Source organism: Melozone crissalis, unplaced genomic scaffold (assembly GCF_028551555.1).
Source record: "Melozone crissalis strain CALT ecotype California unplaced genomic scaffold, PUWL_Pcris_2 ptg000014l_1, whole genome shotgun sequence".
NCBI classification, from domain to species: Eukaryota; Metazoa; Chordata; class Aves; order Passeriformes; family Passerellidae; genus Melozone; species Melozone crissalis.
Window position 1 is genome coordinate 733,185 of NW_026535792.1, and position 13,038 is coordinate 746,222.

Genomic DNA, 13,038 nt, shown 5'->3' on the forward strand with positions numbered 1-13,038 from the left:
GCCCCTGTCCCCGTGCTCCCCGGGCCCAGCACTTGCCTCGCTGCGCTCTCCAGGGCAGCAGCACCATGTCCTGCAGCAGGGGCTCCCAGCACAGGGCCCAGCCGAGGCTCAGGGTGAGCCGGGGGCTGCCCCAGCCCAGCTGGGAGCCCAGCACTGCCCGCGGCCCAGCCAGCTCCTGCCGCCTCCTCCAGCCGCTGCACCTGCAACACCGGCCTGGGCTCAGGGGCTGGGCGGCTCACAAGGAAAGAACTGCCTGTTTTCCCAACAAATTAGCAGTATCATAACAGCTTTACCATCATTTAGCTGTAACATTGTTTTCTAGGTTATTTGGCTTGCTGTATTAAAGACATCATAGATTAAAACCAGAGCAAACATCTGAACATGAATAATTGAGTGGTAATTCTAATATTATTATTAAAAATGCTTCCTTTGAAGCAGGAGAGCTCTGTCACCCCCACAGTGGTTTGTCATGACTCACACAGCAGTGTGTCACGAGAGAACATGACAGCAACTGCCACAGAAACGAGAAAATGACTCAGTCCCCACGCTGACTCTGATTTCTGCAAGTGAACACCAGTGTGAAATTAATCAAATTAAAGACTGTATTTGTTAGTGCAGTAAATCTCTCAGAATGTAGAATCCACCACATTTTAAACCCCATTAATAATACTATTGATTAATAATTAAAATTAATAACCCACATTACCTGGAAAGAGCCTGAGTCTCTTTGTTTTCCTGGAAGGATTCTGAGTAGAAGCTTTCAACCTGATGCACAAAGTCAATCATTTTCTTCTCTTTTTCAGAAAAGTAATTTTCTTCTTGTAAGACTTTCACCTTTAATTCAAATTAAAGCATTACCTCCACCTGTTAAACTATTACCTCCAATTCCCCCCAGTCTTTATCTATCTTTAATCTATTCAAGTTGTAAATGATCCTGCAAGTGCAAACAATTAACCAGCTGTAGGGAAACAATTCTGGAAGCAGAGGGCAATGCACCTGAATGACAAGAGGACTCGGACTGTGTGAGAGAAGCAGATCAGAGCAATGAATGACACTGTACCAGCCCTGTGGTTTAACTGCAGGTGCAGAGGACAGGGATGCTGCAGGAATGCCATCAGCAGGGTGCAGTACAAGCCCTGGCTGTCTCTGCTCTGAAGGTCACAGCAGTCAGGGTTTATTGTCAGATTAAGCTTTTTTCTGACCCAGAGATGGGGCAACTGAGAGGTGTTCAGTAACTTTTAATCTATTTTCAGTCTCATGTGTAGGATGAAACAATACAGATGTTATAACTCACACCATCACAATCAGAAGGCAACTATTTCCTAACTACACTAGAAGTGTTTCTTGGTCTATCAGCTTTAGCCACACTATACTGTAAATACCTTAAAGTAAATCATCTAAAATTACCCTTTGTGAGTCCTACTGCAATACATCTTTCATAGCTCCATTTCTCTAAAACATTTAGTCTTGTTTGTGAGACTATCCTTTGAAACTTGTTTTTAGTTCCATTTCTCTCTCAACAATGTCTGTCCCGTTCCATAACATCTCTGAGTCAGCATTTCTTATCTCAAAGTTTACATACAAACACACACCACGTGAGCCTTCTACTAAACTTTGAAAATTTTCTATAAATCCATTTCCCTCAGCCCAAAGGCAGGCAAGGGCGCAGGGCTGGAGCCAGGCAGCCCTTGCTGCACTCACCAGGAGCTCCCTGACGTGCCTGTCCTGGGTGTGCAGGCAGATCCTGTGCAGCTCCTGCTCCACGTCCAGGCCCTGCCACAGAGAGACACCCACTGCAACAGGGGCCCACAGGATGCACTGCTCACACCCAGCACAGAGCAATGAACACAGCAGCTCTCCCCCCAAAGCACACAGCCCTGACAGCAGGCTCGTGCCAGCCCTGCGCCAGCTCCTGCAGGGGTGTCCCTGCTGTCCCCATCCCAGGGATACCCCTGCTGTCCTCAAACCCTGTGTCCCCCTCCCAGGGATGTCACTGCTGTCCCCAAACCCAGGGATGTCCCTGCTGTCCCCAAACCCTGTGTCCCCATTCTAGGGATGTCCCTGCTGTCCCCCTCCCAGGGATGTCCCTGCTGTCCTCAAACCCTGTGTCCCCCTCCCAGGGATGTCACTGCTGTCCCCAAACCCAGGGATGTCCCTGCTGTCCCCAAACCCTGTGTCCCCCTCCCAGGGATGTCCCTGCTGTCCTCAAACCCTGTGTCCCCCTCCCAGGGATGTCCCTGCTGTCCCTGTGACCTGTCCCCAGGCAGAACCACCCTTTCTGTGCTGCTCAGCCAGGCTCCCCCAAAGCAGCCATTCCCACTGCAATCCCCGCTGTTTCTGGGGAATCAACCTGAGGCTCCCCGTGCCCTGCTCAGTCCCCAGGCACAGTGAGCACCCCAAAACACCTCTCACCATGTTCCTCAGCAGCTCTGAGGCCTCCCTGGTGCTGCCCCTCAGCAGGCAGTCATAGACCAGGCTCAAGCCTGTCTGCAGGAACTCCTGCAGACTCTCAGCAGGGTGTTTCTGCCTTCTGAAGAAGATCTGGGCCTCGGGTATTTTGTTGCTTAGGATGGCCTCAGCAATGACTTCCTAAAGGGAAAAACATGGAACAAACTAGATCATCCCTGTGCTGATTTTCTTTCCCAGTACTTTATTTCCGTATAAATTATCTCCTTATATAAACTTCATCACAGCAGCAAAAACTGGGTTGCTGGTTTTCACCTCTGGTGTCAGTTTTTCCCATTCTCGGCTCTCCTCTATCTCAGGCAGGTCCTCATCCAGCTCAGCTCCCTGCCCTGGGGTCACTGCTGGGTGAGGGTATCTCCTCAGGAACTTCCTCAGCTTAATGATGTAATCTGTTAAAATATCTGCAGCCTTCTGCAGGAACTCATCAGGCTCTGCCAAAAGCATCCAAGATTTCAGTCAAATGGGAATGAACAGGCAGGATTTTAATGCTTAGCGATGCTGAATTAACGAATGTGCTGATTATGATTAATAAACAGACACCCCTCAGAGGGAAGGGCACATAACTCTGTCCCCTGTGCAGGCAGTGACAGCCCAGCACCCTGTCAGGACACAGCCCCAGCCCCACAGAGCTCCCTGCCCTCACTGAGGGGTTTTCCTGCCCAGGGACCAGTAAAGGAGAACTGAAATTTTGTATTAACCCCACCAATTATTCATTAGGTAAGTCCAGTCTAAAACAGAGCAATGAACATCTTTCACTCACTTAATTCTAGCATCTTTATGTTAATCCCAAGCAAATTCAAGCTTTTAATTAAAAGAATTAGCAGTTCTTACTTACTTAAATGATGACACATGACTAGGTATGACCCAGCAGGAGTGCTCTTACCCTCTGTGTGCACAAAGATTTCCTCCAGCTGCTTGGTGAGGAAAGTCAGGGTGAGGTTCAGGAGCTGCTCAGAGAAGGGTTTGCTGTGGGGCTCCATATCATTGCCTTGGATGGCTGAGCAGAGCAAGTTCAGAGCTGGCCTGAGCTCCTCCACACCTGCAATGGTTCCACAAACAGCTCACGCATCAGCACCCTGCACTGAGCCGTGGACAGAGGGATGAAGTGAACCCCTGGGGTTCCTCACTCACTTCTCAGGTAGGACTGGGAGGCAGCAGCCCCAGGGCAGGCTGCAGACAGACTGAAAGCACTTTCTTTGCTTTTCAAAAACAAGTCCACCGTGTCCAGCTGGCGATTCTCCAAACCTGCCTGGACAAACAGAAACACAACAATTAAGCATGGATTTACACCCATCCACTGTGCACTTACTCCAGCCTCAGTGACACACACAGAAACCAGAGGGGATTTACACTCTGTGTGCAGCCTGCAGTAACAAGGGGACCTGCACAGAGCCTCTGCTCCAGCCCTGCCCTGGACCTCCACACACAAAATGTTATTGCAGCAATATGAAGTAAATACTATGAGAATCAGGACGCTGAATAAGCTTACAGCAATTTTGTAAGAGCAGCACAATAAACACAGAAATCTAGTTCCAAGGATTTCTTTTCATATTTAACATTTTTCAAGGGGACAAAAACTGCTGCAGAAACTGGCAAAATTGCTTTTGAGTCCAATTAAGAGGGAATTTTGAGCACTGCTTTGTTCTCTTTTATCTTATTAATGTGCATTCACTTTGCTGCTGTACTTCTTCCTTTGGGTTACTCATCTGCTTGGGGTTTTGCTGTTTATTCAATAACTAAACCACTTTCTTCTGCCCCTAGGTTTGAGGCACACTTTTAATTGTGTCTAAACCCACACTGGCACTGCTAAACAGCATTCAATGTTTGGAATACAGGGTTTGTTATTTGCAGGACAGCTTGCAAATAGCAGGCAGCTTTCCTCACCTCGAGGGCATGGATGGGAATGGAGCACCTCTCCCAGCCATTGAGGCGGCACAGGGAATCCACGACCCCAGCGCTGCCAAACATCATCAGCCTGGTCAGGAACTCCTCCTGAGTGACCCCAAACAGCACCAGGGACAGGCCACGCTCTGAAGGACACAACCAAGGCATTATTAAAGACACAGCAGCCCCTTTCTGGCAGCAGCATTTCCCTTTGGATTTCCCCAAGCAGGAACGCGATGGAAGTCACCCACCAGCAGCCAGGTAAACACTAAAACCCCCAAAGCAGCTGTCTCAGGACAGTTTATGGGCCCTCACCTGTCAGCAGCAGACACAGTGGCAGCTCTGCACTGCACTCCACATAGGCACTGCTCCTGCCAAAGTGGGAACACGTCACCTGCTGGGACTCAAAATCCCAGAGCGCCAGAGCCAGCCCCGTGTGCTGTGCCTGCCCCACAAACACAGCCTTGGCTCCAGTCACCAGCTTGCACTCCAGTTCCACCCTGTCCTGGGCTGCTCCCACGGGGATTTGTGCCCACTGCTGTCCTGCGCCCCCAGGCTGCCCTTGGAGCGCTGGGGAAGCTGCCCAAGTGACAGCCCGGGGGACAAAGGCCACCATCCTCTCTGGATCCTCACAAACTTCAGGATCGTGATCTTCCAGATGGGTAAAAAACTGATACCAAGGCAAATTCAGGTCGTTCACCAAATTTGCAGAGCCTGGTGTTCTTCTCCTCCTGACTCTGTCCCACAGCGAGGACAGGTGTGCCTTCCAGGACCTGCCAAGGGGACAGAGTCACCTTAACACCAGGTATTACCCCAGGAACAAGGCAGGTAAAGCTTTCTCAGTTAGACAAAATGCACTTAGAGCTCATAAAATCCATCCAGCATCCTGCATTTTAACCTTACCACAGCCTCTTTATTTACATTTAAATAGCCCCTGCAGCCAAGCTGAGTGACCACAGCTGGATCAGCTGACAACATCCATGTCCAGCATTTCTAGTGAAAAGTTTTCTTTTCCTCACAGAAAATGCCAAGTAAAAAATAGCAGAACAGGCAGTCATAGACAGTTATATATAGATTATAGTTATAGATAATTATATATAAATTACAGTTATAGATAGTTATATATAACTGTCCTACTATATTTTAAGTGATAACAAATAGTTATAAATTAAAAAACGTAGAACACAATTAACTCCAGAACTGCACATTTCTCATCTATACACCAAGCTATAACTGACATGCATTATTAGTATCAATGCTCTAAGACTCACAGGTAACCCCCAAGCAGCAATTCCTGTTTGGAAGCTGTCCAATGCCACACCTAAAGCTGTCTTGGTCCACCCTAAATTCAAAACATTTACAGCAGAATGGCTGATTTTACCTGTCCCAACTACAAGTGAAAACACAGCCCAGCAGTTTGTTACCAGTGATGCGAAGGAGGCAAAGGCCAGCCTGTGTCAGGAGTTCCTCCCCCCGTACCTGTCTGTGCGGAAGGGCAGCGGCAGGAGCTCCATGCTGTGCTCAGAACTGGCCAGCTCATCCTCGTCCAGCCCCTCTGCAGCCTTCACTGGCAGATTTTCAGGATCTCTCTTACAGAACAAATGTTCAGGGAACTGTCTGTAAAGAAATAAATAGGAAATTTCACCTTGCTCAGATGATTTGAGATGTTTTTTTCATGTTTAAGTCCTCCAGCAGCTCTGGGTGCAGCTGCAGCTCTGGGTGTTACCTCTCAGGGTAACAGGTGAGCCATCAAAACCTGATGCTCTTTTCTGTGAGGTGGACACCACCTCTTAATTACCAGCTGGCCCTAATTCATCAAGCTAAATCAGTACAGTTTGATAATTCCATTCCCCGCCGTATTTCTAAATACCCCTGGCACTGAGAGCACCTCATCTTCCTGGAAAAAACATGAAGGGCAAGACAAAGTTTATCTGCTTGTTAACAGACAGATTAAAACAAGGACATGTTATAGACACAGTTTCCTTTGTGACAGAGAATAAACTGGAGCAAGCAGTGCAAGGACAATCTTTAAACAAAGAGGGAATTTCTGCTCTAGCACAGAAGTCCGAGTGAAAAGCTGCCAGCACCCCGGTGAGGACAGGCCCAGAATTCAGGAGCTGGGAGGCTCAGGGAGCCCAGAGCTGTACCTGAAGTAGGTGTTGAGCTGCACAGCCAGGGCCCAGTGGCAGCTGCTGGTCACCACGGCCGTGCTGAGGTCAGGGGACACTGCCAGGGCAGCCAGGGGGGACACAGGGGCCGGGCCCTGCCCCTGCCCAGCCCCCAGGGCTACAGCCACCTTCCCCAGGCTGGCACCGTCACAGCAGTCAAACACGTCTGCAAGCAGCATCAAGGAAAAGCCCAGGCCTGGAGGGAACAAGAGAGCAGGGACCCAGCCGGACAGGGTGCTGCGTCGGGGCTCCAGGAGCAGGGAAAGGCAAGCTGGCTTCCCTGTGCCCCAGTGTGCCAGAGGAGATGAGCAGGGACAGGGCAATGCCAGCAGCTGGTGGAGCTGACAGGCCTGAGCCCCTGCTCATCCCAACACCAGGCTCCCTGGGAGCCTGCAGATCATTTCTGCTTTAATTCAGCCGTGAGGCGACAGCAGAAGTCAGCCTGTTATACACAGGCCCATCAAACCCCTTAATAACCCATAAACCCAGCTCTGCAGTGGGAAACCCTGCCCACACAGCTGTGGCACTTCTCTACAATAACCAGGATTTGGCTGCACAACCTTCTCTTCTTAAATGTCTGTAAAGAAATTTCTGCTCAGCCCTGACAGCAGAGAGAAGCAGCTCTGCTGTTCCAGATGATCTTCCCTGATCTCTCCTGCAAAGGATACAAATCCAGCCAGCGCTGTCCAACAGGAACAGGATCCCCCTGCAGAACTGGGAGTCTGCAATCCTCCCCACAGCTCCTGCAGGCAGGGCCAGGGGGAAGCAGCCACAGGGCTCTGGGGGTGAGCCTTCCCCAGGAAAGGCCAGGTGCACAAGGAGAAACCGGTTGAGCAGAAGTTTGCACTTGTTGTTTCCAAAAGACAGAATCTTCACAGAGGAAATTGAAGGCAGACCTGTAAATGTAGATATTTAAATTTCAGATCACAGCGAGCTAGACTTTTGATTTGTAAAGGAATCCCAAGAAAATGACAGCTCAAATTCATTGCCCCAGTTCCCACCCTAACAGGACTTGGGATGGTCGGTTTTAAGTCTCACTTTCTGTGCCAGGGGCACTAATTCTAGAACCATTTCCCAAAACTTTTTATGTGGCTTTTTCAGCAGACAATACTATGAAGAACATAAAAAATCAGCACAAAATAGGACTTCAGTCAGCACTGAGAAGAAAAGCTACAAACTTTGGAAATAAAATATTTCAGGAAGGGAGACTTTAAGAACATGTAAAACACCAAAGGCTCATTCTAACTGCACATTATGTTTGCTAATCATAAAATACAAGGTTAAATGTTTAATTAGTCTTTGCAGTGTTATTGATGAGCGTTGTCTCCCTTTTCTTCCCATTAGTCCCAATATTAAAGTTAAAATTTGAGAGCATATATATCTTATTAAAATTAATTTTTAATTCTGTATCACTCAAACATGATCCTACAAGAGTTTAATTCTTTCTGGCAATGTCACCTTTGAACACAGAAATGTCCCCATGATTTCTCAAGCCCGTGAATCCTGCTGATCCCATTGGAGCAGTGGGGAGGTACCTGAAATTCCCTGGTGCTCCATCCCACCAGGAGCAGCAGAACCAGAGCTGCAGTATTTCACACATGCAACACATTGGAATTTACTCACTGATGTTTTTATCTTCAAGGAGCCTTTTCAGCGTCTCTGCCTCACAACTGTGCAGGGAATTGGGGTTGTGTTTTCCATCTTCTACACTGAACTCATAGACAAACAGGTCATGGCTTTGAGCAAGAGCCAGGAGCTTTGTCTTGGATTGTGAACCATCATCTTCGGAGCTGTCCCACAGGAAGCTGAAGTGAAACATTCAGGGAGGTCACAGCTTTATTCCCTGTCCCCATTTCCCAGGCTGACCATTCTGGGTGTGCACTGACTGGGGACAACACCTTCATTTCATCGGTGATTCCCCTGGTGCCACCCTGGCCCTCCCAGCACTGAGCTGCTTCATCCCTGGCAGGACAAGCCTGAGGAAGCCCAGCTCCTCTTCCTCCTCCTCCTCTCCAGGATAAAGGGGTTCCACACTCTCCATTTTTCACTCCAAGCCACCCAGGACACCAGGGCTGCTCTGCCTCAGGAGAGCACCAGCACAAGGAGAGCAGAACACACTGTCCATTCCATTTCCCATTGGGTTTTGGGGCCCAGAACCCCTCCAGGTGTGTCACACCGGCTCCGTGCTGATGGGGAGGGGACAGAGAGTGACCGGCTCAGCACGGGGCAGGGCAAACCAGAGAGCAGAGACTGTGACAGCAGTGAGACACTGCCCAGCCCCGGAATGCCCCAGGGAGCAGCCTGGGACAGCGGCAGTGTCCCTGCCATGGCAGGGGTGGCACTGGGTGGGATTTAATGTCCCTTACAGCAGAAACAGCTGGGGATTCTGTGTGACACAGAACGTCCGGCTGCTGCTGCCGGACACTGCAGATGCTCAGAACTAAGGCGTGCTTTTGGCTCGGCACGGAAGCTGCCCAAGCAGATGTTGGAGCCACCACGCGTTAAAGCCACCATGTGTTAAAGCCACCATGTGACAGCCGAGCGTCACCCGGGCTGGCCCCGGGCTGCGGGGGAGGCACTGGGGCGTGAAGAAACAGCGCGACAGACAGACAGGCAGACAGACAGACAGACCCTTCTTGTTTGCTCTGGGATCAGCTGCCGAGAGCACACCCGGCCGGCCGGACAGACAGCACTCGGCCAGACAGACACACACGACCCGGCAGGATGGACAGACACACACGACCCAGCAGGATGGACAGACAGAAACCACCCGGCCCCGCCGCGGCTCCGGGAGCGCTCCCGTTGCGGTCCCGCAGCCCCGGCCCGCACTCACTGAGCCCGGGCTCCCGGTACTCACTGAGCCCGGGCTCCCGGTACTCACTGAGCCCGGGCTCCCGGTACTCACTGAGCCCCGGCTCCCGGTACTCACTGAGCCCGGGCTCCCGGCAGCACGCTGCCCCCCTGCCCCGCACTCACTGAGCCCAGGCTCCCGGTACTCACTCAGCCCAGGCTCCCGGCAGCACGCTGCCGCGCTGCCCGGCCCCGCCGGCCCCCAGTGACTCCAGGCGGATGCCGCCGGCCAGCAGCACGGCGCCCAGGGCGTGCCGGGCCCTGCTCAGCCGCACCCGCGCCGCGCCCCGCGGCTGCTCCGAGCGGGGCACCAGCAGCACTCGCAGCTCCGCCGGGACCCCGGCCGCCGCCATCCTCCGGCCCGGCCTCAGCGCCGCCCGACGCGCCCGGCCCGAGCCGCCGCCATCCCCGCGGGGCCGCCCCTCGTTCCGGTCAGCTGGGCACGGCCGGGCCCGACTACAGCCCCCAGCAGGCACCGCGGAGCGGCAATGCGCGCTGGGAGCTGTAGTTCTCCCCTGGCCCGCAACTTCAGCAGAGTTTTCTTTATTTTTAAGTAGAATTCTCTGAGTCTTTTCTCTGATCTCTGTCGCAGATGGATCCCCATGGAACTTCTGTGTCCCCACTCTGCGGCAGCGGCTGTCTCGGGAGTCCCTCTATGTCCCGGAGCTGTCTCTCTGTGTCCCGAGGGGTCCTTTTGTGTCCCCACTCTGTGTCCCGGAGCTACCCCGGGGTCACTCCGTGTCCCGGGAGGGTCCCTTTGTGTCCCGGGAGGGTCCCTTTGTGTCCCCACTCTGTGTCCTGGGTCCCCCCTCCGTGTTCCGGGGTCCCTCCGTGTCCCCACTCGCTGTCCCGGACTCTCTCCGCGTCCCGGGATCTCCCTGCGTCCCCTCTCCGTGTCCCCACCCCGGACGCGAGGCCACGCCCCCATGAGCGTCGTTCCCGTTACCTCCCCGCCCATTGGCCGCCCCGGCCCCGCCCCCGGCTGCCATTGGCCCTCTCCGGCCCCGCCCAGGCGGAAGCGCGGCGGCCCGCGGGCCGATGGCGGAGCGCGGCCATGGCGCTGGCGCTGGCGCTGCTGTGGCAGGCGCTGGGCCGGGTGTGGCGGAGCCCCGCCAGTAGCGCCCGCCATGCGCCCCCGAGCCGCGCCATGGAGCACGACAGGGCCATCGAGGTCTACGGTGACTGCCGGGGGGCGCGGGGGCCGCGGGGGGAGCCCCGGGCACGGTGCCGGTTTGCCCTTGGGGGACTGAGGGGGAACGCGCGGGGTCCTGAGGGGCTCGGAGCGCTGAGGGGGCCCCGAGGGGCTGGGCAGGGAGACGGGGCCCGCTCGGCTCGTTGGGATCGCTTGTGGCTGCCAAAGAGTGCAGCGTCAGCAGTGCTGGAAGGGGTGCTCGTGGAAATCCCTTTGTGAATCCCAGGGAAGATTCCTTACTGTGCCCCTTGTCTCAGATATAATCCGGACTATCCGGGACCCGGAGAAGCCAAACACTTTGGAAGAACTGGAAGTGGTGACGGAAAACTGCGTGGAAGTGCAGGAGATAGGGGAGGATGAATATCTGGTCACCATCAGGTTTACGCCAACAGTACCTCATTGCTCCTTGGCCACTCTCATCGGTGAGATCCTTTAATGAGATCACAGACAAAGACAAAGGGGTCCTTGGGGGCTGGCTGGATGCCACCAGTCCCAGTGCAGGTTCAGTCTTGCCTGCCTGTGTTGGTTTGACCAGAATTGCAGCTTGAGAACCCAGCCACCAGTGCAACCAAACCAAAAAACAAACCGAGCAAAAAAACCTCCAGATTCAGAGAAATGGGGACTCCCATCTGTTTGTGTCATGTTAGGGAATCTCTTCAAAGAGGACCTCTCAAAACTCTGCTGGGAAGTGGTACAGAATTCCTTCTTTGTATTCTCCAAGTTACTTCAGTAAGGTTATTAATTGAGTTTGTCAACTCTTATAAAAAGAAAAAAAAAAAAACAACTTTCTGCTTGTCCCCTTTCCCTCTGTGGCTTGTGCTGCTCAAGGTACAAAAGGACACTGTTAGTTACACTGGTTATTAAACATGGATTCTCTGAAAATGCTCCTCAAACCTTCACTTTTACAGGAAAATCTCTTTTGTGTTCTCTTTGAACAGGCCTTTGTTTAAGAATAAAACTTCAGAGATGTTTGCCTTTTAGACACAAGGTAAAGTGCCTGGTTTGAAGCCTGTGTTAAATTCCATGAATGAATGGCAGCCTCCCTAAATTAAACACAGACCTTTAGAGACTTGGCCCCAATAATGTAAAGAACTCAGTAATTACCTGGGGACGGCTGCAGTTGGTTTTTGGGTGGTGGTTCTGGTTCTGTAGCTGCTCCAGGCTCCCAGCTGAGCGCTGCAAAGGGAGCTCCTGGCAGCCGTCCCCTCCTGGGGCAGCAGGGTGACAGCCCTGTGTGAGTGGGGACGGGGTTTTCCCGCCAGGACCAAAGTGTGCTGCCCCTAACCCTGCTGATCTCTCCTGCAGCTGGAAATCTACATTTCTGAGGGCACACATTCCACGGAGGAGGACAGTGAGTAGAGCCTGTGCATGCTGCTGCTTCAGCCTCTTGTGCCCTGTCCTGTGCTGCCCTGCCTCCCCAGGACCTGACCCCCTGTCAGAGCCTGCACACCCGGTGGCATCGCGGTGTCCCCAGGGCTGTGGTGGCTCTGTGACCGCCTGCTGGCTGCTGCTTTGGGTTTATAACAAAACCCCCCAGCTCTGGCAGGTGTTTGTAACAAAAATTGAGTAACTGACATGAGGAGCTGCCTCAGCCCTTGGCCCCACTGTCCTGAGCTCCCCACAGCAAATCTGGAGGTTTCTCAGGCAGGTTTTGCAGGAAAGCTGGCAGGACCTACCTGGGTGTTCTGCCCAGCCAGAGCCCAGCAGTGTCCAGAGCATTCAGTGCCTGCCAGACATGGGATATTGTGGTTAAAGAGCTGCACACTGAACCTGGCCCTCTCATTTACCCTGAATTTCACTCTTGGGTTTGGGACACGCCACTGGAACACCTCACAGCCTTTTCCTGAGCTGGAAAAGCGTCAGGAATTTTGATTTCCCATGGTTGCTTTGTGGTGACTGCTCTTGCCTCTGCCTGGTTCCCCATTTCCCAGCAATGCCCCTCGAAATGCCCTTTCCTGCTGAGCCCCGTGCTGTGTTTTGCAGTCAACAAGCAGATCAATGACAAGGAGAGGGTGGCAGCAGCCATGGAGAACCCGAACCTGCGCGAGATCGTGGAGCAGTGCGTCACCGAGCCCGACTAGGGACACAGCCCTGCTGCAGCCCAGCTGATCAAAGCAGCAACGCCTCGGCCTTTGTACTTGAGTTGTTTTTATCTTCCGTGTGGTTTTTTTAAAGGAGAAATTGTTTATAAGATAGATTTAAATTATGAGGAATCGGTCTCTAAAGGAAGCCCGGTGTATACTGCTGGGAGTTTGTAATTTTTGGTGTCCAGAGGAATATTTTGTGATTCAAAGCAACACATCTGCATTGCCTTCTGAGAGACGTTGTGATACAAATTCAGTTTTGCAAGTTGAATTTCTACATTGTTTCAATCACTGCACTGTAAAAATAAAACAGATTCTTGTACTGAAGTGTTGCTTTCTGGGTCCTGAATTTGTTTTGGTTTTTTCTTAAGAATCAAGTTTAGATTTCTATTAC

General features: G+C 52.4%; 2 protein-coding genes across 2 annotated transcripts in view; one reads left to right on the forward strand and one right to left on the reverse strand.

Moving 5' to 3' along the window:
* SPG11 (SPG11 vesicle trafficking associated, spatacsin) overlaps positions 1–9,721 on the reverse strand; it is a 31,013-nt gene extending 21,292 nt beyond the window's left edge. The window contains exons 1-14 of the mRNA XM_054272525.1: positions 9,519–9,721; positions 8,142–8,323; positions 7,187–7,414; positions 6,498–6,684; positions 5,830–5,967; positions 4,666–5,123; positions 4,351–4,496; positions 3,598–3,715; positions 3,350–3,505; positions 2,722–2,897; positions 2,413–2,589; positions 1,702–1,773; positions 707–834; positions 37–200 (exon numbers count right to left, since the gene is read on the reverse strand). Coding sequence (XP_054128500.1) covers positions 37–200; positions 707–834; positions 1,702–1,773; positions 2,413–2,589; positions 2,722–2,897; positions 3,350–3,505; positions 3,598–3,715; positions 4,351–4,496; positions 4,666–5,123; positions 5,830–5,967; positions 6,498–6,684; positions 7,187–7,414; positions 8,142–8,323; positions 9,519–9,721 — 2,533 coding nt within the window. The remainder of the gene's footprint in view (positions 1–36; positions 201–706; positions 835–1,701; positions 1,774–2,412; positions 2,590–2,721; positions 2,898–3,349; positions 3,506–3,597; positions 3,716–4,350; positions 4,497–4,665; positions 5,124–5,829; positions 5,968–6,497; positions 6,685–7,186; positions 7,415–8,141; positions 8,324–9,518) is intronic.
* A 684-nt stretch (positions 9,722–10,405) lies between these two features.
* CIAO2A (cytosolic iron-sulfur assembly component 2A) lies at positions 10,406–12,683 on the forward strand. Its single transcript, XM_054272798.1, has 5 exons — positions 10,406–10,546; positions 10,818–10,982; positions 11,499–11,548; positions 11,866–11,911; positions 12,544–12,683. The coding sequence occupies exons 1-5, from the start codon at positions 10,423–10,425 to the stop codon at positions 12,639–12,641; spliced, it is 483 nt and encodes a 160-aa protein (XP_054128773.1). The 5' UTR covers positions 10,406–10,422; the 3' UTR covers positions 12,642–12,683.
* The last annotated feature ends 355 nt before the right edge of the window (positions 12,684–13,038 follow it).